A 23,477-nucleotide genomic window follows, 5' to 3' on the forward strand; every position below is an offset into this window, starting at 1 on the left:
CAAAGTTGCCTTCTAACAGAAACAAATTTTTTTCTGGCCTGGTTTCTTAAGGCAAATAGGCTTTAAAGTGTTGCAGTTTTTTCTGGGGTTTTTTCTGTTTTTCTGCAGTGTTTCTGTTTTTTTCCAGTTGTGCTTTAAGTTGTTGGTCAGTAATCACCAACCTTGACAGACATGTGAAAGTACTGAAACTAATATTTTTTTTGTAAACTTTTTAACAAGAGAAAATAATACAAGCCACTAATTTCTCTTTCAAATAGCCTAGTGACCATTTAAATGGGCCATGGCAACACTAAAAAATTAAATGCACATTTTTTGCAAGGGCTTAATAGGCAGAGTCAAGGTTGATAAGGTTGATAAGGGCTCTGTGCTATTACTAAGATCTATCTACCACTAGAAGCGACCAGTTGGAGACAGTGTATCAGTTCCGCGAAGAGCAAAAATTTAAAAGCAGAGTGTAAGCTCCAACATTTGTGTATTTTCAGTTGTTCTGTTGGGTTTGATTATCATGGTTTGTGGATGCACTGTAGCTAATTTCTACTGTTCAGAGGCTTCAGCAACAGTAGTAGTGAGATTAAGAATTTTTCCTCCTTGGGTTTTAACTGGAGGGTTAAGAATTCAAGACAGAATTCTTAACTTCCTTATACCATCTAAAGGTCACAGTCAAGCACCGGTAAAGAAGTTGATCTAATTAAGAAAACATACATGGAATCTCAGTTCTTGTCAGGAATTGTTCTCAAATCTCCCAACAGAGCTGACTTCTGAAGTAGAATCCAGTTATCAACTTGAACACAGAAGATAACTGTGAGGTATCCAGTAGACACGTCTTAAACTTATAGAAGCTTTTTTTATCTTGACACAATATAGTTGTACTTAGGCTAACAGGCAATATAACAGGGGTTGAATTGAAAAAGGAAATACTTATCTTGCTGATATGTATCTCTTTCTTTTAGACTGAGAGTAATCATGACACAGCATTGACACTTGCTTGTGCTGGTGGCCATGAAGAACTAGTGCAAACGCTGCTAGAGAGGGGAGCGAATATTGAACACCGGGACAAGAAAGGTAAGTACGTCACTGTGGCAATACAGACCCTCTCTGGTCTTCTGGTGCATCACAGTAAATAAATAGACAATAAGCATAGTCTTTCTGTGAAGCTTTAAAGGCTTGTTTTCTTGGTGGTTCAGCTTAAGTCATTTAAGTTATGAATGTGCACTTTTCAAACGTCCTTTTTAATTTCAGGATTTACTCCGCTTATTCTGGCTGCTACAGCTGGCCACGTGGGTGTTGTTGAAATATTACTGGATAATGGAGCTGATATTGAAGCCCAGTCTGAGAGAACCAAGGACACTCCCTTGTCTTTGGCTTGTTCAGGAGGGAGACAAGAGGTGAAGTACAACTTAAGTCTTCAAAAGCAGTTTGTAGATTACATATTGTGTCAGTATTACATATTGTGTCAGTATACCAAAGCAATCTTCCAGAAAAGTTATAGTAACTTAATTCACTATTCTGTTTCATGATTATGGTCTATAAAAAATATGCAAAGAGCTTCAGATTTCCTAAGTTATATATGGCATCATGTCTGATGTAAATTGCCTTTTTGGTTTTTATAAGCTGGACCAATGCTGTGCACATGCCCTTACAATTGTAATCACTAGTGGATCATTATGGGGCTTTTACCAGCATAATTAGATGTACACATAAAGGCAAATGCGATAAGTGTTCTTGTTGAGAAGCTAGACATGAATCAGCTCCGTATATGAGCCAAGAGGGTTTTCTAGTGGATTTTGTATAGCCCATAGGATATTGGAGTACTGCAGATGACTCCATTGTCTCTGACTGAAAACATGAAAAACTTTTTCCAAATGAGTGATAAAAAGTAAGTGTGAGAGAAGGGTTTGTTTTAATGTTAGGTGAAATACTGTATTCTGTGACTTAAGAAAACTGTCTTTATTTTGTGTTCTTTTTCCTAATGGTTGTTACAAATCGGGAGTGTATAATTATGTTAATGCTTCTGCTATTTGGATTGCAAAAGCTACAGTGGAAGCTATATAATCTGGTGTGGGATCACCTTCTCCTGTCTGTGACCATCTGGGAATTAATGAGGTTGGAGACATCTCTCCCACTTCTGCAGGTTGTCTTAACAGTGGTACTATAGCATTTTAAAGGTGATTGCTTCCCTAGACAAAAACTTACTGGAAAATTGTAGCTCTTTTGGCCTGATTTTAGTGTCATTGGGAAGATTTCAAACGTTGGGGCTTTAGTGTGATGACCTTTACATGCTCTCAAGTGAAGGGAAAGGCCTATTTTTAATAAGCCTTTTAATAGCCTTTGTGACCAGCAACCTCATGCTGCAAATGTGAATTTATGCTCATCTTTTTAGAGCATTTTTTGAGGAATCCATCATTGTATCTTTCATGTTTTTTGTGAAAGAAGATTAGAAGACACTGGCCTTTGAGCAGCACAGATGATGTTGGGTGCCCTCTTGCCCTAGTTTGTATATTTAGCAGTATATTTGTCCTGTGATTTCAAGGCAAAGTATTGTGATTGAAAAGCCCTTGACTTCAGCTGTGTGGGTCAAATTTAAACATGTCTTAACACTTTGAAGCTGAAAGTGGGGTATATTGAATGTTACACTGGAGATGAGTTCTCACCTCACTGTTAATTTTACGTTGCTACAAAGTATTTTGGTCTTCTGCAGAAACTTCATTGCAGAATCTAAGCTTTATGTAGAACATGGGAAGCTGCAAATTGTTTGGGTTGTGAATCTGTCTGAAAGGAAAGAATAATATAAGTACTGCTGTTGCTTTTGTTCACATACAGAGAAATCCAGCAAGTCATGCAAGTGTTAATTTTTCTAGTGGCTTCTGCATGCAATTTCTGCATATAATCCACACACGGTTTGTTGTGGTGTAAATAGAGAATGTAAGATAAAAGTATGCAACTGCTTTCTTGTTTGCTCCGCAGCTTCAGTTTGGGGATGTCTTGAACATGACAGTGAACTGAGCTTTACAGTAGGACATGACAAACATCAAGACTACTTTGTTTACCAGCTTCAAACTGAATCTCTGGTTTTGGCTGTCTTAAAAATGGCTGAAATAATCATTAAAAGTTCTCAATATTTTCTGGTTATGTAAGACAACTTGGTATGAATGTTTTAAGCATATTAATAAGTTATCATGATTGATTTCCTTTTTTTAAAAAAAAAATATTTTTGAAGTAATTTGTACAGTGGCTTTGGGAACATAGTTGCAGCTTCATCTGTTCATGGAGGTGTGTAGAGAAGCAACTAAGAAAAATATCTTTTTTTTTTTTTTTACTGTTGGAAAATATCGGTGATATATTTAGGCTTCAAAAACATTTGCACTGAATAGATTTGCAAGTTCGGGAGAAAACCTAATGTTATTTCTTAAAACACTGCAGGTGGTGGAGTTGCTGCTAGCTCGAGGGGCAAACAAAGAGCATAGGAACGTTTCTGATTACACACCTTTAAGCCTCGCTGCTTCTGGTGGCTATGTGAACATTATCAAGATTCTGCTAAATGCTGGAGCAGAAATAAATTCCAGGCAAGTTCCCTTTTCAACCCTTCTCTCATGTGTTGTTTTTTTTGTTGTGGTTTTTTTTTGTTTGTTTTTAGTCTTATGGGTCTTTACCCTTTCCAAAAGGATTTCTTGACAAATATGTGGAGCAAAATTTTCTCTTATTTACCTGGTCACAGTGTCTTGTTTAGTATGTATTAGGCTTCTTTGCCATTAAGTTAGAATCTAAAGGTTTTGCCTCTGCTTTTTGAATACTCTTAACTTCCCATCTCCCTTAATGTGTTAACTTCTTTCCTGCATCATGCTATTGGTCTTCTTTGTTCAAAGACAGAAAACTTTCTTTTTGCTCTGGTTGGCATGCTGCTTTGAAATTAGTTCTGGGTTGCATGAATAAAGTGTGTTACTCCTTTGTAGTTTAAGGAAAGCTTTTTTGTGTCTGTATGCATGTATATAATGCTTTTGCATCCTTGGGGAGGTAGAAAATAGCTCAGCCATGCATTGCATAAGTCAAAGGCCAAGCAAAAGTCATCATAAGAGACACCTTTAAATTTGCAGTAGTTAAAAGGTAATGTGCACAGTGTCTGTAAAGAGAATTATTTGTCCTTAATAGTGCCACTATGAAGAACCTCTTATAGTTTCAGTAATAGTTGCTGTGTAGCTGTTCTTCTGGTCTCAGATATGTACTCTGTCTTCACTATTTTGTTAAAGTCATTTCAGAAATGTGATTATGATTGAAAATTTTATTTGTTTTCCTCTTTCAGAACTGGTAGCAAATTGGGTATTTCTCCCTTAATGTTGGCAGCCATGAATGGGCATACTGCTGCTGTCAAGCTATTACTGGACATGGGATCTGATATAAATGCCCAGATAGAGACCAACAGAAATACAGCACTGACTCTGGCTTGTTTCCAAGGGAGAACTGAAGTGGTTAGCCTTCTGCTTGATAGAAAAGCAAATGTGGAACACAGAGCAAAGGTAAGGAGCAAATAGCTGAATAAGTCTCTGAAAAGAGATGCTTGGAAGTCATGACTTCTCTGTGGTCATCTGATTACTTTCTTGTCTTTTATCCAACTTAAATGAACTAGAGAATTTCATGTCTGCCGTGGATCAGTTATGTATTTCTGAAGCCATCTAGAAAAAGACTATTGTAGAGAAAAATAATGGCTTCACTCAGGGGTAGTATTTTGGAAGTCACACAGTTCATCAAAATATGTGTTTTTTCTGAAGCCTTAATTAAGCTTCAGGTGCTTACAAGCATAAGAACACAGTAATTCATCAAGTTGGGAAAAAAAATAGAAGCATCTAATGTATTTAAAAAAAAAAAGCTAGTATCTTTGCCTAGGTATAGAATCATTTTGGTTGGAAGAGACCTTTAAGATCATAGAATCCAACCCTTTCCCCGTGGTCTAATCTCTTCTGTCTGGCAGCTGCTTATATCGACAGTGGTGATGCAGAATTGAAAGTGAAGGTGCATGTTTTAAAGTCTTTCAGTTGACATCGACTCTTTAAATTGAAGGAAAGATTGTCCACTAGAAGAATGGCTAGAATATTGAGGGAGGAGAAGAAAGAGGCCTGCCACAGATGTGGAATTCTGTTATCCTTTCCCATTGTACATAGTCGTTGCCACAGAGCAGCTCAAAAGGACCTGCATAGTATTGATTGCTGCTAGGTATTCTTCTGCTAAAGTTACATGTCCCATTGACCTGGCCAGGTGGTTTCCAGATGTTACTGTGTAGGCTCTCTTAACGAAGGCCAGAGATGTGATTTTTGTTATCAGGATAACACCATGGGCGATTTATGGGACTTGCACAGATAAGGATCCATCAGCACTAAGGGTTGGTTGGGTTAGTTTTGAGAAACTGTGGGCAGTGGGCTTGGACTTCATCAGCTCTGGGCAGCAGCAAAGGGACCCTGTGCACTATGCTGCTCAGTGGAAGCTCTTCATCTGCCTGAAGATGATTTCTCCTTCATAATGTCACTGAACTGTTACAAAATTGGCCAGGTAACAACTGAAATTCATACAGAACTAGAAATGTTGCTGGAAGTTGAAATTAATCCTGGCTCTCAAGTGAAAAATACTCTTTCCCCAAATATCTGCTAGTTTTTCCTGCTTGCTTGTTTTTTTTTCAGACTGGTCTCACACCATTAATGGAAGCAGCATCTGGTGGGTATGCAGAAGTGGGCCGAGTTCTGCTAGACAAAGGTGCAGATGTAAATGCTCCTCCAGTACCTTCCTCAAGAGACACAGCTTTAACCATTGCAGCAGACAAAGGGCACTACAAATTCTGTGAACTTCTCATTAGCAGGTACTGTATTTGCTGCTTGAAGAAAAACATTTTGAATATGACCTTACTTAGACTAATCTTTCTCAATATGCAATGATATTCTCCAGTTGGGGTAGGGAATAGCAAAGGTTATGTGCCTGTTGACCATTGCTATGTATTTTTATTTATCAAAAGTTATTAAAGTTCTCTTTGGTGTTAGAGTGCTGGCTTTTGCCTGAATGGGCTGATTCAGTTTTTCCTGTCTCACTGAATTGGGAATGTTAGAAATAAAACAATTTATTGTGAAGTTCACGTCTATAGTACCTGTAATCATGACACATTGCCATCTTAGATGGTAGTGTTAAGTCCTTAAAGAACAGAAGATGTGCACAAAAGATATGTCTTAGATGGTTTCAGTTTTAGATGGGTCACAATGCACATTCAGTGTAATTATGTTTCCTGAGCAGTGTTTGCGTATTTCATTTTCCAAATAGCAGCACCACTTGTAGGCTTGCATTTGAAAAGTTGCAAGTTTTTCTGAGTAAGCTAATAAAGAATACAGTGTCCTGGTAGATGGGAGTTAACGAAGTAATTAGAGGAGCTTCAGAAACATCTGACACTGTGACTTACAGTATTAAAAATGTTTTTAGACTGAGTTGAGTCTTTCTGACACTGTCAAAAACCTAAAAATGTAGTTTTGGAAGTTGAAGCACTCTGTAAATGCATATGTTACATGTAAAAATGAGCATTGAGTTTCACCTTGTTGTTCTTATGTTGCATGTCCAGTTGAAACATCAAATGAAAATTGGTCCAGTATTTTGAACATGTTTATTTTTGTAGAGGAGCTCACATTGATGTACGTAACAAGAAGGGGAATACTCCACTGTGGCTAGCAGCAAATGGAGGGCATCTGGATGTTGTCCAGCTGTTAGTTCAAGCTGGAGCCGATGTGGATGCTGCTGACAACAGGAAAATAACTCCTTTGATGGCAGCCTTTCGAAAGGTAGAATGTGAAGTACAGCTTTGGTCTTAGTATTGTCTTGATCATCCCTACACAGCTATAGTAAATAGAATGTAGCAGACAGAAATGACATATTTAAAAATACATGAACAAATTTTAATATTTGGCATTGGATCTTCAAAAATAGTTATATGTGTCACCTGTATAATATCTGCGTTAAGTTCTAGTAGAGATTTGATTTATAGGGACTTTACTGTGGCTGGTTCTCATAGGTCTTTTGAGAGGTGAAAATTGCAGTGTATTTGTGCAGAGAGGGTGCAATATGCTGGGTGGGAGATTGGATTGGTTTCTGATGCAAGGAGAGGATGAGGATTTTTGAGAAAATAGTGTGTTTTAGCTCAATTTGACTCCAGACATAATTGTTGCTTGCAAGGGAGTGTAGTACTGCAGTACTTGAAGAATTGCAGATGACTGTACGAACCTGCAACTGTAAGTTACCAGAGCCAGACACATTAAAAAACTACTGAAATAAAAGACACAAGCATGTGAAAGTATGACTGGAGTAAGGGCAACCTTGACAACAGGTATTCTAATTGCTTGTGTTTTCTTTCCTCATAAATGTGAAGAATCACATTGTACTAGAGAGGAGGTGACAGTTATTTAAAAAAAAAATATTGAGAGGTATTGAAAAATCAATATTTTGCAATGAGTGCTTGAACTGGAGAGTTTATTAGCAAACCAGAAGCAACTGACTTGATTATAAAATTACTTCCTTGGAATTTCTTTTTCAGGGTCATGTAAAAGTGGTGCGCTATCTAGTGAAAGAAGTAAACCAGTTTCCATCAGACTCTGAATGCATGAGATACATAGCAACAATTACTGATAAGGTGAGATTGCTAAAAAATATTTGAGAAGGAATAATGCTGTGTTTCAGCTTTAGAGTAGATGTTATTGAATGGTCTTTTAATTTCTGGCACACCAGATTTCAGCCAAATGATGAGTCCCCTTGGAATTTTTTAGAAAAAAAAGGCAAAAAATGGGAGCATGCAGCCACAGTAACTTGTACACCTCAGTGCTGTGAGAACAGTAGTAAAGGTGATGTTATTATCCATACTTATTTTCAAGTGTTTTCCCAGTCATTATCTCAGCTTTGCATTCCTCCTTGTTGAGTACATTTGTACTGCATTTATGATGGCTTTGGCAGTGAGGTAGAGGTAACAGAATGAGCTTCTGCTAAGAATGCATGTAAGCTTAAGTATGAAGATTCACAGTCTTATAAAAAAAGTTTGTACTAGGACGAAGACAGAAAACAAACTTGATGGCAAACTAATTTATTGTAGCTTATTAAGTGGAGTGCTGCTTTTCCCTGTGGAAATTCTCCTGTATTCTTTCATCTTCAGTTCAGATGAACAGGACAAAAACTCTTGTAGTGGGAGAAATGGGAAGAGCAACTGGTGCAGGAATATGGGTGTGATGCTTCTTTTTGCCAGTTCTCTGGGCTGCAGCTGACTTTTCTTCTTTTTGGGGGTCAGCTTCTGATGGGCATGTTGAGACTGAAGAGGTGCTAGTATTTAAATTAGCATGTGTTTTATTGCCAGTGACTGGAACCACTGCCTGCTTCCATGATGCTAGGCAACCTATGCGTTGAACATTTTTACTACTGTGCAACCAGTATAGGTTTGTGAGTAGTACTAAAATACTAAAGTATTTCCAAAGTATTAAAAAAAAAAAAATAAACTTTATGATATTTTTATTTCTGCCATTGCTTTACCTTTCAGACATTTCCCCTTTTATTTCATAAAATGTGTTTGTCTTTATAACAGGCATTGGTTATAAACAGCCTTTGTACTGTTTGTAGCACACTGTGACATAGATTATTGATTGCATGTTATACCTGTGACCATTTTGCAAGGTTGTGTTTAAAGAGGAGCTTACTGGAAGGAATTTTAAATTATCCCTTAAACTCCCATGCAAGTAGTGCAACAGTCATTACATCACAAGTGTAAGCTTCAGAGCATATATTCAAGCACATGCAGTCTTACTTTTTCAAACAGTAGGTTGTCATACTTTATAATTTTAGGAGATGCTGAAGAAGTGCCACCTCTGTATGGAATCCATTGTTCAAGCCAAAGATAGACAGGCTGCTGAAGCCAACAAAAATGCAAGCATTCTTTTAGAGGAACTGGACTTGGAGAAGGCAAGTTGAAAGAGCTTGGATTTGTGAATATTTATTTGATAAAATTCCAATTTCATGTTCCTTCAAGATAAGATCTGTGAAAGTGCCTAATAAAGTATAGGAATATGTGTAATTATCATTATTCGGGTGTCTAGAACTGAGCATCTGGTTGTTCAGGTAATCTTTGAACTTTACTTTTTGACTGTTACTCAGATAAATTGGATCAAGAAACTCCAATGTAACTATTTCCTTTTTGGAGTAATATTGTACCAAAAAAAAAAGGATTTCTGAGTAGAATTTTTTAGTCAAGTGCATTATAGACGGGCATTTTCTAGTCCTGTAGGTATGGATTTCATGTCTAAACCATGTTTTGTGTCTTAAATATAAAAAAAAGTACTAATAATGTTAATAGAAACCATAGTACCATAGTAGAAGTGTAATGGAAAAATCAAAGGATGAGTGTAGTGTCAAACAAGTGCATGCTTTTTATTCAAGATAGCTGAAATTATTTCACGTTCTAATCTTCGAAAGGGAGATGGGTCTTGTTTGGACTGTACTGCTGAGACATACAACATTACATGAAGAATCCTGAAAATACATCTTGGAAAATTCTGACTTAAATTTGTATGGTGTCTGCCCTATGATTCTACACTAACCTTCTCTTAACATGAGTGAACAATCTGAAGTCATGGGGAATGGGAGAAGTGCCTGAGGGCTGGAGGAAAGCAAATGTTACTTCAGTCTTCAAAAAGGGCAAGAAGGAGGACCCGGGTAACTATAGATCTGTCAGCCTCACCTCCATCCCTGGAAAGATTATAGAAGAACTTAACCTTGGAGCCATCAAGGATAAGAGGGTCACTAGGGGCAGTCAGAATGACTTCACCAAGGGGAAGTCATGCTTAACCAACCTCATAGCCCTTTATGAGGACATAACCAGGTGGATAGATGATGGTAAAACAGTGGATATGGTCTATCTTGATTTCAGTAAAGCATTTGACACAGTCTCCCACAGCATCCTCACAGCTAAACTGAGGAAGTGTGGTCTAGATGATCGCGTAGTGAGGTAGACTGTGAACTGGCTGAAGGAAAGAAGCCAGAGAGTTGTGGTCAATGGGGCAGTGTCTAGTTGAAGGCCTGTATCTAGTGGAGTGCCTCAGGGGTCAGTACTGGGGCCAGTATTATTCAATATATTCATCAGTTATTTCGATGAGGGACTAGAGTGCTCGTTCAGCAAGTTTGCTGATGACACCAAACTGGGAGGAGTGGCTGACATGCCAGAAGGCTGTGCTGCCATCCAGCGAGACCTGGACAGGCTGGGGAGTTGGGCAGGGAAAAATGTAATGAAATATAACAAGGGCACGTATAGAGTCTTGTATCTGGGCAAGAACAACTCCAGGTTCCAGTATAAGTTGGGGAATGACCTATTAGAGAGCAGTGTAGGGGAAAGGGACCTGGGGGTCTCGGTGGACAGCAGGATGACCATGAGCCAACATTTGTGCCCTCGTGGCGGAGAAAGGCAATGGCATTCTGGGGTGTATTAGAAGGGGGGTGGTTAGTAGGTCCAGAGAGGTTCTCCTCCCTGTCTACTCTGCCCTGGTGAGACCACATCTGGAATATCGTGTCCAGTTCTGGGCCACTCAGTTCAAGAAGGAGAGGGTCTAGCACAGAGCCACAAAGATGATGAAGGGAGTGGAGCATCTCCCTTATGAGGAAAGGCTGAGGGAGCTGGGTCTCTTTAGCTTGCAGAAGACTGAGGGGTGACCTCATTAATGTTTATAAATATGTAAAGGGTGAGTGTCGTGAGGATGGAACCACGCTGTTCTCAGTGACAACCAATGACAGGACAAGGTGCAATGGGTGCAAACTGGAACATAGGAGGTTCCACTTAAATATGAGAAGAAACTTCTTCACAGTGAAGGTATCAGAGCACTGGAAGAGGCTGCCCAGGGGGGTTGTGGAGTCTCCTTCTCTGGAGACATTCAAAACCCGCCTGGACACATTCCTGTGTAACCTCATCTAGGTGTTCCTGCTCCGGCAGGGGGATTGGACTAGATGATCTTTTGAGGTCCCTTCCAATCCCTAACGTTCTGTGATTCTGCGAAATACATAAAAATATGGATCATAGAGAATTTAGCTTCTGTTCCATAAAAATGTTAGTGTAAAATGTAGTTTCAGCTTCTTAGGAGACAGAAATAATATGTATTTCTTGAAATGTGTGGGGCATATTGTAATCCTGTTCTGTGTGCCTGACTTTGTAGCTAAGGGAAGAAAGCAGGAGACTGGCTTTGGCTGCCAAAAGAGAGAAAAGAAAAGAGAAGAGGAGGAAGAAAAAAGAAGAACAAAGACGAAAACTGGAAGAAATAGAAGCAAAAAATAAAGAGAATTTTGCACTTCAAGCTGCTCAGGAGAAAGAGAAGCTAAAAGCAGAAGGTACTTGAAAACATCTGCCTTATTTTTGCAACATGGCCTTGATTTTACTCCTAGTATTAAAAATGTCTTTTCTTATCAAAACTTGAATGCAGCCTTTCTTGTGATCTGCTGAGCATTCCTTTTATTTACCTTTTCTGTTAAGCCTGTAGATCAGAGTGGTGGCTTTTTTGGTGTCTTGCTGTGACTTGGAGCTGCTAACATCAGCTCCAGTGAGAGTTTCAGGTTAACTTTACAATGGGGGTAGTATCAGCTTGTTTTGCTTCCAGGTCCCAATACTTAAAACCAGATTAAAAAAAATGGCAACATGGAAATTGCAAATACCTATCCTTGTCTTATCCATTGAAGCCTGGCTCTTTTGTATCTTGTGGCAATGAGTTTCATATGTATACTGTGAAATGGTTTTCACTGTGTTCCCTCTGCCATTCTGAAAGACAGGGAAGAAGTGGGGTTTTTTGTTGTTGTTTCGTGTGCTTGTTAATTGTTTGCGTCTCTGTCTTTCCCTGAATTCAGTTTCACGTTTGTTAAATTGCTGCTGCATTTGTTCCATGTTAGGGAAATTTTATGAGTTAGCATAAACAAGGGGGAGAGGCTCCATGGGATATGATGTATGTAATAGTTTTACAGATGTTTGCATAGTTAATGGTTCTGCATGTTTCTCGGAGTCTTTTGTAAAGTTACTAATGAGTCATTGGATAGGACAGGTGTGATTTGAAAACCAAAACTGCACAAGCTTCCTTGAGCCAGTTAAATTAGTATGTGGTTTGGTTTTTTTTACTCTTCCATCAGATGATCCTGAGGTCCCAACGGAGCCTCCAAGTGCTACCACTACAACCACCATTGGTATATCTGCAACTTGGACAACTTTAGCAGGTTCCCATGGGAAGAGGAATAATACCATCACCACAACAAGTTCCAAAAGGAAAAACAGGAAAAACAAAGTAACCCCTGATAATGTTCAGATTATATTTGATGATCAACTTCCAATTTCCTATAGCCAACCAGAAAAAGTGAATGGTGAATCCAAGAGCAGCAGTACTAGTGAAAGTGGTGATAGTGACAATATGAGGATTTCCAGCTGTAGCGATGAAAGCAGCAATAGCAACAGCAGCCACAAAAGTGACAATCATTCTTCCACAGCTGTTCCTAACACACAGAGCAACAAAAAGCAACCATCAGTTCTTGTCACTTGTCCAAAGGATGAGAGAAAAGCAGTTACTGGCAAATCATCTGTAAAGTAAGTTCCTGTGACCATGCATACAATTTCAAGATGGTCGTTGCCCTTTGTTTGAAAATTGCACCCTTGTCTTCATGGACATGTGTTCTTAAATCAGTTATTAGGAAGTGTATGAGGCAACATGTCCCTGCTGTAGTATGTATAAATATTGTTGCAGTATGAACTTGAACTTAGTAGGTTCTGAAGCAAGAACCTTCATTACAAATATGGAATTGGAGAATTGTTGGGGTGTTTTGAGATGTAAGAATTTAAATTCAAGTAGCTTCTTAATAATACTGCTTTTGTACTAAAAGAAAAAATGGGTAGGTGGGCAATGAATAATGAGCAAAATGCAAGTCAGCCTTCTTGATGATTTTTTTTTTTTTTGTGACTGCGTATTAACAGCACTTGGTTTCTTTTAAAGGTTGTCTGAAGTTATTAGTGAAGTGACGAGTAATTCTTTGTCTACTTCCACAAAATCTGGTCCTTCTCCCCTTTCTTCTCCAAATGGAAAGCTCACCATTGCCAGTCCTAAACGTGGTCAGAAAAGGGAAGAAGGATGGAAGGAAGTTGTGAGAAGGTGAGCAAGACATTCCTCTGACTCCCTCTGGTTCATGTCATTTTTTCAAAATGTTTTGTCTAATGTAGCCTCTCTGAGATTACTGAATGTGTTTATTTCTAGTAGACTTAATGTGTTTCATAAAACTGCTGCTACATGGGTTGAATCTTTATATAGTTGTTTTGACTAACCAGCTTCATGCCATTGTTCATGGTGTTTACTTTTTGTATAGATCCAAGAAGGTTTCTGTTCCATCAACCGTAATTTCCAGAGTCATTGGCAGAGGAGGATGTAACATCAATGCAATACGTGAGTGCACCGGAGCGCACATAGACATTGACAAACAGAAGGACAAAACTGGTGATAGAATAATAACTATAAGGTAAGCAGGCCTCTTGATTTGCATATTCTGCAAGAATTTTTTCATTGTGGCACATGCTTCTGTGTAGAAAAATGAAAAGGCTTGACCTCCTTATCTTTTGCAATATGGCTTTGAGACAGGGGACACAAATGGGATGGGGAAACAGAGAACGGCTGCCAGTTGGTACCATCGTGTTTCTACAAAAGAAGACTTGTGAGATAAAGTGGAGGAGGCATAAATGCAGGACTCTGTTTAAACTTGTTTAGATCTGTCTAAATATATAGGTGTATATAGGGAAGCAAACTTCTTAACCACTTGGGCTTCTGGGGGGTTAGGCTTCTCAACTTGATCTTAAATGATCACCATCTGTAAGAACATGCCCAGTGGAGTTTTCAGATAGGATCCAGCCTTCCTTCTGTCATGTTAACAGAGTCTGTGTTTGAGATACTTTGCTGTAATGTAAATGCTTTAGATGCGCTTTTGTTTTTCCCTTCCATTTGTAGGGGTGGCACGGAATCAACAAGACAGGCCACGCAGTTGATCAATGCTCTGATAAAAGATCCAGATAAGGAAATTGATGAACTTATTCCAAAGAACCGCTTGAAAAGTTCAGCTGCAAACTCCAAAATAGGGTTGTCAACACCTGCCGCCTCTACAGCTGCTAACAGTTCTCTAGTGGGCCTCAAAGTGACCACTGTAGCTGCTTCGTCAACATCTCAGACTGCCTCTGCACTCACTGTGCCTACAATTTCTTCTGCATCTACTCACAAAACCATTAAGAACCCAGTGAATAATGTGCGGCCTGGCTTCCAAGTTTCTCTTCCATTAGCGTATCCTCCTCCACAGTTTGCACATGCTTTACTCGCTGCTCAGACTTTCCAGCAAATCCGTCCACCTCGGTTGCCCATGACACACTTTGGAGGTACTTTCCCACCAGCTCAGTCCACATGGGGTCCATTTCCTGTTCGGCCATTGAGCCCTGCAAGAGCTGCCAACTCACCTAAACCTCACGTGATGCCTCGCCATAACAATCAGAACAGCAGCGGTTCTCAGGTGAATTCAGCAAGTTCTTTGACAACTAGTCCAACAGCTACAACAAGTACAAGTTCAGTAGCTTCTACTGTGCCTGGTTCTTCTGCAAATGGCAGTCCAAGTTCACCTTCAGTCAAAAGACAGCTTTTTGTCACAGTTGTGAAGACATCAAATGCCACAACGACCATGGTGACAACAACAGCGAGTAACACAAGTACAGCACCTACGAATGCCACGTATCAAATTCCTACTGCCAAAGAACACTACCCTGCATCTTCCCCATCGTCTCCTTCTCCTCCTGCACAGCCAGCAGGTGTTTCCAGAAACAGTCCTTCTGACTGCACAGCAACCTCTCCAAATAAAGGTGCACCTTCGTCTGATCCAGAAGTGGGTAGTCCACCAGCAGTGGAAATGAGCAGCTCAAGCAGCAGTAGGCAGCCCAGTTCTGGTACCAGCAGCTCATCTGTGCACCCTGTTCAGCAGCAGCCTCCTGGAGCTCCTCTGCAAGAGGCCAGAGCCCCTCTTCAGCAACCTCAGGTTCCTACACCAGATCCTCGAATGGTTGTGCCTCCAAATTTAGCAGTGACAAGCTCATCTGCTCCTGTGGCAGGTCCAACAAATGCCCCGATGACCTATCCCATGTCTCAGACATCAGTAGGGTCTTCTCAGCCTGCAGCTAAGATGGAAACCCCCGCCATCAAACCACCTGTCCATGGAAACAGCAGTGTCCATAAGACTCCAGCTCATGTGCAAAATGCTTCTGTCGCAGTCCTCAATGTTAATCACATCAAAAGGCCCCACAGTGTTCCTTCTTCAGTGCAGCTTCCTTCTACCTTAAGTACACAAAGTGCTTCTCATAATTCAGCCCATCCAGCAAACAAGTCTATGGGTAACAATTTCAGTGCTGCTTTACCATTTGGGCCCTTCAGTACATTGTTTGAAAACAGTCCTTCATCTGCTCATGCCTTCTGGGGTGGTTCTGTAGTTTCATCTCAGACAACACCAGAGTCTATGCTATCAGGAAAGTCTTCATTTTTGCCAAATTCAGATCCTTTACATCAGTCTGATACTTCCAAAGCCCCAGGTTTTAGGCCGCCATTACAGAGGCCACCTCCAGGTCCCTCAGGTAAGTCTGTGTTTTGTGTTCATACCTTAATAAACATTTAACTAAACTGCTGTGTGTTTTCATTTTGAACACATAACAGTTTTTGTCAGCTTTTGTGGTAATTTGTAGTAAATTGTTGCCTCACCTGCAAAGAAAGGGTGCTGTTGCATAGCTTATTGTTGTTTCTGTAAGCAAAGTTAGTTCATCTTTGTTTTAAAGTTCCACCTGTTGAATCTAATTGCTATTTTGCAGCTGATAAATTTGATGAAAGTTGAGCTGAGGTATTCTTATTTGCCATGCCACTCTATTATTCTGTCACAGCTGAGATAATAAAACATTTCAGTGTTGTTTCCACCTCCCTTCCCCACCACCAGCTAATAACTACTCTAGTTCGTGATAACATGCTTTTTGTCCTTAGACTGCAGAAAAATATACAACCTCTTCCAAACGTTAGGTTTAGACAAAAATTTGTGTTTTGGTGTGAATTCATTGTGAGACATGTGTGTTCTCTTAAATACTAAATTAAATAAGGTTAATTTGACTTGGTGAAATTTGTAGTGAGATGTTTAGCCTGCTGTGCAAGCTGAGGCCAAGGAGTTGTCACAGAACTTTTCTGTAGCCTCCAGAAAGGACACACACAATTTGTACTATCTCTGCCTGTTTCAGTAGGACCTGTGAGTTGTTTATGAAGTTGCTTATGAATCTGGAGATGTAACAGATTTTCTGTAATGTGTGAACAACGTGGTGTTGAGTAGCTTTTGAGGCAACCTCCATGAATTTTGCCAACTTAATATACTTCTTAGCATTTTGACATCTGCGCACTTGGACACTGTGTATCACTTGCATATACTTGTTGGTTCCCAAGTAAAAGCAGTGCTCTACCATGGTGCTGCTGTTGTATCAGCAATTTTTCTTTTGGAAAGCTGCAAATATAATAAATTAAGTTCGATATGTCCATAGCATCAGGAAGAGTTACATGAGTCCATAGGAAAGTAGCCCCTGAGAGCCCAAAAAACTTCACAAAAAATAAAGGTTGTGTCTTGATAAAGAACAATGCAGAGGAGGCAGGTGCTGTTTGATTCTTCTGTCTGTCACTGGTTAAGGGTTGTTGTAAATCTTCTGTCATTAGCTTTATGAATAGGAGAAAGATGCAAATGCCACAGCAGTTGGGTGGTAGCAAGCTTCTGTAACAGTTTTGGAATTTAACATTTTAAGATTTTATTTTTTCATTTCTTCACTGAGGAGAATATTAAGGGGGTAGTAATTCTTGTGAATTCCTTGCCTAATGTGAGTTGCTCTTTAAGAACTGGAGCCAGTTGGTCTTAATAAAATATAATTTTCTAAAGCAAATGGGTCCATGGTTGGAAAAAAAACACTTAACTGTTGATTGTGTATATAGAAATTATTCTCCTGTAAAATAAATAGCAAATGGAGAAAGTATTCACATTTTTAATATTATTTCCACTGTTCTTGGTACAAAAATCATACTTACTATACCTGCAAAATTTAAATAACAGGTTAATAAAATGTTACTCATTAACTCTGTTACTTTCCAATGTCCAGTTACATCAGAAAATGTATTGAATTCCCTTAATTGATTTCCATTCAAGATACCTGCATGATACATAAATCAAGAATGTTGCTTATGTTATTTAAAAAAAAAAAAGGCAACAAGAAAAAACACAAAGCTAAAAAGTGAAAAAAAAACCAACAAAAATTGATTTGATTTAGTTTTCCTTCTTTATGGGACACCTCTTTACAGAGAAGTCACTTATTCCAATTTCTCTCACAGGTATTGTCAGTATGGATTCACCCTATGCTTCTGTAACACCTTCTTCTACACACTTGGGTAATTTTGCTTCAAACCTTTCAGGAGGTCAGATATATGCACCTGGGACACCTCTTGGTGGAGCACCTACAGCTGCTAATTTTAGTAGACAACATTTTTCCCCACTTAGTTTATTGCCTCCATGTTCATCAGCATCAAATGGTGAGTTCTAGTCAGTGGGAAACTAGTTGAGAATAGTTGTACAACTCAAGTGGACTCATGTACTGCCTGTTTTAGATGGGCTTCTCTAGTTAGGCTATTTTTAACTTCAGAGGTTTAGATATGTGTTAAACCTTTATGCAGTCACAGCTTTTTGACATAAAATTTTGCTGTGGAAGTTCTGATCTCTAGTGTGCTTTTTTTTTTTTAAACGGCTACGGTTTTGTTGTGCTATTTGGGAGATCCTTATTCTTGTTGTAATTAACTTTGGACTGTTAAAGTAAATGATATTCTTTTAGTCACCTTACAAGGTGACTGAAGTGTTGGGTTTTGGTTTGTGAAGGTAATACTCCAAGTGTGAGTTGTGTCAACTATGTAATGATCTTTTACTACAGCTAGCTTTGTTGTGGCAATTGGTTAGTGTTTCTGACATTCTTAAAACAGAACCGTGTAATGTATTCCAGCAGAAGATACTTAAGGCAAGTTCTCATACCGTCCTCCATGGTTGGCCCCTGCAGTTTCATCTACACGGTTCTTTGGACAGAAAAAAAAAATAAGCTGTTGAGTGGTGGCTTATTCAGGGAAAAAGTTAGTTGGTTTTCCTGGCAAGGATAATACTAAACAAGTAAAAAAAACCACACAGAGAATGAAAGATAACTTAAAAAAAAAAAAAAAACAAAACACCAACCAAACAACAACATGTTGCAGTGATGCTTTTGGATATACTTCTTAAACCCTCTGTTGCTAATATGAAGTAACAGTTAATATTTTGAATTTTCTGTTGTGATCAGCTGCAGTGTATGTCAAGTAGCTGAGCTGGCAGGGCATGGTAATCATTTATCTGAGAGACTAAATTGATGGTGAATGTCTCTGATCTGAAAGTAAAACTGCTAAATTATCTTGAAATGTTTTCTGTAACAATCTGGCACTAACAAACTCCCCATTTTGATTTGTTTGATGCATTTCTTGATACTAAAGGATGGGTTTATGGTGACTTGAGAAGATCTGGCTGTTATTACTAAGTGTTCTCATTGTTTTTCTTGCAGAATCTCCTGCTCAATCGGTGTCTTCTGGAGTAAGAGCAACATCTCCCACCCCTTCAGCAGTGTCCTTGGGATCAGAAAAATCTAGTAATGTTTCACAGGACAGAAAAGTTCCTGTTCCTATTGGGACTGAACGGTCTGCACGTATTAGACAAACTGGAAGTTCTACTCCATCTGTTATTGGGAGCAACTTAGCTGCTCCAGTGGGACATAGTGGTATCTGGTCCTTTGAAGGTATAGGTGGCAGTCAAGGTATGTAGTGCTCATAGATGTCTCTGTGCTTGCAGATAACCAACAATATTGTGTTTTCCAAACTTGCCTTTGGAGCTGAAGGATGGTGTAGAAGTGAGTGCCTTAAAATGGAGTGCTTTTTCTGAAGGAGTTGTAGCACTGACTTGTGTTTGCCCTCCAGTCCAGTTAATTGTGTTTTAACAAGGTCTCAGAAAACCTCAGGGGTCCTGGCTCTGAAGATTTGTTACTCAAAGCAAGAAATAACAGGGAAAATGAAACCACAGGGTTTACATGGAAGAACTGAGTGAGGATCATGTGATGTGTATTTTCTTTCTGTTGATAAATAGAAGATATTGTACGAAAGTATTTAATCTTTTAGTTCATAGCCAAAATGCAACTTTTTGTCATGAGAATGAGATTTGTTTTCCTGAATTGGTGGTATTCAATATGTGAGTCTTCCTTGTTCTTTCAAGTTACGCCATGTGCATTTTACTAATGCAAGACTCTCAGCTCTCCTGTAGAATTCAGTATTTAAGAACTCATGGAAAACTTTCATTACTTGATGGGACAGCACTTCTCAGCAAACACTTCAGAAGTTTTAGATGCACTTTATAGGAGATGGCTGAATTTGTTTCAAGTTGGTTTTGGGGGGTTGTTTTTTTATGTGGTATTTTGTTTGCTTGAGATGAGGAGGGGAGGGAATCATGAGATGATGCTGGATCGTACCTCTGGAGGTTATCTCAATCTCCTGCACAAAGTAGGATTTGCTATGAGGTCAGATGGGCTTGCTCAGGGTCTGAACCTATCTGCTATTGAAAGCTTTCAAGGATTAAAACTGCTCAACTTCTTTGAACAACCTGTTCCACTGCTTCTCTGAGGAGTCCAAACAGCTTAGGGGTTTAGTAGACTGACTGTGCACATGCTTTGCATGCAATGAGTATATTGTCTTGGTTTTTCTTCCCTAAATACAAAATAGATAATATGTATCCAAAGCTGGTTTTAATTCCTCTAACAGTTGTTTTTTCTTTCTCCTCCCTCTTCCCTCTTCCTCCTCCCCTCATCTTCCTCCCTCTTCTTCTTCAGTCTGTGTAGTAAGCAGCTGTTAATCATGAAGGCTTTAGAAATTCAGTATTTTTATGTGCATGGTCTAGGTATAAAAGTTGTGCTTTGTCTTTGCTTTTCTTTTGTAATGCTGCTTTCTTTTTACTTCATTCAATTACTTCAAGGTTTTGTTGTTTTGCGGTTTTGTTGTTTTGCGGTTTTGTTGTTTTGCGGTTTTGTTGTTTTGCGGTTTTGTTGTTTTGCGGTTTTGTTGTTTTGCGGTTTTGTTGTTTTGCGGTTTTGTTGTTTTGCGGTTTTGTTGTTTTGCGGTTTTGTTGTTTTGCGGTTTTGTTGTTTTGCGGTTTTGTTGTTTTGCGGTTTTGTTGTTTTGCGGTTTTGTTGTTTTGCGGTTTTGTTGTTTTGCGGTTTTGTTGTTTTGCGGTTTTGTTGTTTTGCGGTTTTGTTGTTTTGCGGTTTTGTTGTTTTGCGGTTTTGTTGTTTTGCGGTTTTGTTGTTTTGCGGTTTTGTTGTTTTGCGGTTTTGTTGTTTTGCGGTTTTGTTGTTTTGCGGTTTTGTTGTTTTGCGGTTTTGTTGTTTTGCGGTTTTGTTGTTTTGCGGTTTTGTTGTTTTGCGGTTTTGTTGTTTTGCGGTTTTGTTGTTTTGCGGTTTTGTTGTTTTGCGGTTCGGAATGGATTGACTCTTGTTGAGTATTGGGATGGCTTAATAAATGTTTCTGTATTCCTTCTCTGACTGTCATCTCCCATACTAATTTGCTTACATTTTAATTTCAAAAATTGGCTTGCTGGATGTCTGAGGTTGGAACTTGTAGTAACAATACCAAGCTGCCTTTAATGAATTCCTGTGATTAGAACATGAACACATGGCTCTAGCTGATAATTTTCTGATTTTGCTTTTCAAAAGTACTTCTGTCTCTTAGTTCATTCATGAAAGAATTCTAATGAATTAGAGCAAATAGCCTTCATAGCATACATACCTCTTTCACAGCACCAAAAGGGCAAGGAATCGAGGTTTTTGGAGGAGGAAGAAGTTAGCACGAGTGCCATCTTTCCCTTTCAAATGAAGGAAAATTGTAGAGGTGGTGCTTTGGTTGCATGTAACTGTTCATAACTCCTTGCTCAGGTGTTACTCTTAAGTACAGGTGCCATTTCTGATGCTCTCCAATCCACATGCACCTCTGTTTTTAATGCAGGTGGATGCACAAGAACTGTAAGCTGAGCAAATGTCACTTTTAGAAATGGTACAGTGTAAACGTTTATCCTGGAAAAGGGGTGGTTTAATGCTATTCCTGTGTTGTCTGTGGTGTTAGATAAAGTGGACTGGTGTCACAGCGGAATGGGGAGCCACATGATCCACAGGCCCATGTCTGATCCAGGGGTGTTCTCACACCAAGCCATGGAGAGAGACAGCACGGGAATCGTAACACCTTCTGGTACATTCCATCAGCCTGTTCCTGCAGGATACATGGACTTCCCAAAAGTCGGGGTAATGACCTTCTTGGACTTGATATGTACGATACTGCTCAATTTCCCTGTCAGTGTGGGGGGCTGACGGACAACGTGGAGGTATTGTTCACTGTGCGGTTGAGTGTGTGTAAGCTAAGCACTAACTGGCCCTCAGAGTATTGTTCAAGCCTAGATCTAATAAAAAATAACTTGTCCTTGATGTAATAAATACATGCATAGAAAGGTTTTTCTTAGTGTTTCATTACTGCTTTGAGACTGACAATTTCTTTAGCATTAATCCCTTTTTGTATATGCAGTAGTAACAGTGTTTATGAATACATACTAATTCTTGCTTTTTTTTTTTCCTTCTCCTCAGGGTATGCCTTTTTCTGTGTATGGGAATGCGATGATTCCCCCTGTAGCCCCCATCACAGATGGTACTGGAGGCCCTATATTTAATGGGCCTCATGCTGCTGACCCATCTTGGAACTCGCTGATAAAGATGGTTTCAAATTCCACAGAAAATAATGGGCCTCAGACGGTACTATTTCCATTTTTATATTCACAATTTTGTTTTAACTTAAGAAACTATGTGGTGAAGATAAGATCCTAGCTGTTAGAAAGTAGGAAAATACAGGGTAGTGTGTCTCCTTTTGGTCATGTCTCTAAGGAGCTAATACAGCCCACATACTCAGTACAGCACTGAGTCCTTTTGTGTATTTACTGACAACTTCTAAACGTGAGTCGTCTCCAAAAATAAGTGTTAATTGATCCAATAAAATAAATCGGCATCACTGAGTTAATGTAGTTTAAAGGAGTGTGCTATATGTACTGCTGTGAACATATTTGGCCTTGGGAACTAGGAAGCGAGAAGCTGCCTATTTAATCAGAATAGAGACCTGGTTAATTAGTGTAGATCAGCTTTTTTGATTGTGTTGCAGGCAAGTCCAGATACAAAAGATTGGTTTACATAGTCTATTATACTCTAAATGATCGTGATTTCTGTCTGTGCATTTCTGTACGTGGGAAAACACAATTGATTTGCTTCTGTGTGAAAAAGCCCATTTATCTGACCTTAATGTACACTTTCCTGTCCCAAAAAGGGAAAAAAATAGCCATCTGTTTAAAAGACAAATAGATGAGGTTCTTAGGACCTAGAATTAGGTTATGGTTATGTGCTAGAATTAGGTTATGGTTGGACTCAGTGATCCTGAGGGTCTCTTCTACCTGAAATGATTCTGTGATTAGGTCTAAAGGGTTGTTGCTAGGCCCTGAAAGGTCTGAGGTCTTCACACTGGGAGTTGATATAGGAAGGGAGTAAGCAGCTTTTCTGTCCACTGCTCTGATCTTGCCTGGATTATAGGCTTGTCCATGAAATATAATTTAGGTACAGCGATTATGTTCCCCTAAACCTCTTGTTCATATTCAGGACAGCCACCAATATTATAATGGGTCATCCATAGCTGTTGTGATGTTATATCCCATGTTTATGTTGAATTACACTGTGAGCTTTTGTTATACTGTTATTAAATAAGATATTTCTGGACTTAATTTGCTTCGGAATCATCCAGGCTGCAAGCAGGGGCTCCCAGCTCTGGCAGACCAGAGGTGTGCAGAAGCAGCAGTCCGTTTTTTGGCCAGAGTTCATGTACCGCTCTAAAGTGGCTGGTGACCATTGTGATGTGACTTCTGATTTAGTGAGAGAACTTTGTCCCCCAGAAAAGGCTTTTACTTATCCTTGGGTTTCCCTGGAGCTGAAGGCGGTGTTATGCATTGGAGGAAAATAATTCAAGATGCCGGAAATAAGTTCTTAGTTGTGTGAGCTTCCTAAGGTAGAGGGGAAAGTCAGTTTCTTGGTCTGACAGCTGGAGGTCTTGAGGCACTGTCCTTGCAAACAATTTTGTGCATATGCAGAGTCCTGTTAATTCTCCTTGAAGGCAGAGCTGACATGTTAGGAGGCTGTACTTTTTCCCTGTGTCTAAAAGGAAGCATTTTTCCAGTAAGATACTATAAAATATATTAGATCAGTGTTGCTGTGGTGGAGGAACCAGTGGGTGTAAATAGCACTGATTGCT

The 23,477-nt window shown here is 39.3% G+C and overlaps 1 protein-coding gene across 7 annotated transcripts in view; it reads left to right on the forward strand.

Annotated features, from left to right (window-relative positions):
• Positions 1-23,477, forward strand: part of ANKRD17 (ankyrin repeat domain 17) — a 99,324-nt gene that overhangs the window by 74,647 nt on the left and 1,200 nt on the right. For 5 of the 7 annotated variants that reach the window (XM_082052117.1, XM_082052122.1, XM_082052123.1 and 2 more), the window contains 17 exons: positions 951-1,062; positions 1,240-1,385; positions 3,421-3,563; positions 4,298-4,511; positions 5,667-5,842; positions 6,641-6,803; positions 7,553-7,648; positions 8,842-8,958; positions 11,196-11,367; positions 12,154-12,601; positions 13,005-13,160; positions 13,372-13,521; positions 14,004-15,658; positions 17,430-17,627; positions 18,671-18,919; positions 21,267-21,442; positions 21,779-21,943. In XM_082052117.1, coding sequence (XP_081908243.1) covers positions 951-1,062; positions 1,240-1,385; positions 3,421-3,563; positions 4,298-4,511; positions 5,667-5,842; positions 6,641-6,803; positions 7,553-7,648; positions 8,842-8,958; positions 11,196-11,367; positions 12,154-12,601; positions 13,005-13,160; positions 13,372-13,521; positions 14,004-15,658; positions 17,430-17,627; positions 18,671-18,919; positions 21,267-21,442; positions 21,779-21,943 — 4,536 coding nt within the window. The remainder of the gene's footprint in view (positions 1-950; positions 1,063-1,239; positions 1,386-3,420; positions 3,564-4,297; positions 4,512-5,666; positions 5,843-6,640; positions 6,804-7,552; positions 7,649-8,841; positions 8,959-11,195; positions 11,368-12,153; positions 12,602-13,004; positions 13,161-13,371; positions 13,522-14,003; positions 15,659-17,429; positions 17,628-18,670; positions 18,920-21,266; positions 21,443-21,778; positions 21,944-23,477) is intronic. The other 2 variants (XM_082052118.1, XM_082052119.1) reach the window with 2 other exon arrangements.

This window comes from Streptopelia decaocto (genome assembly GCF_964273445.1).
Source record: "Streptopelia decaocto genome assembly, chromosome: 4".
In the NCBI taxonomy this organism is placed as follows: Eukaryota; Metazoa; Chordata; class Aves; order Columbiformes; family Columbidae; genus Streptopelia; species Streptopelia decaocto.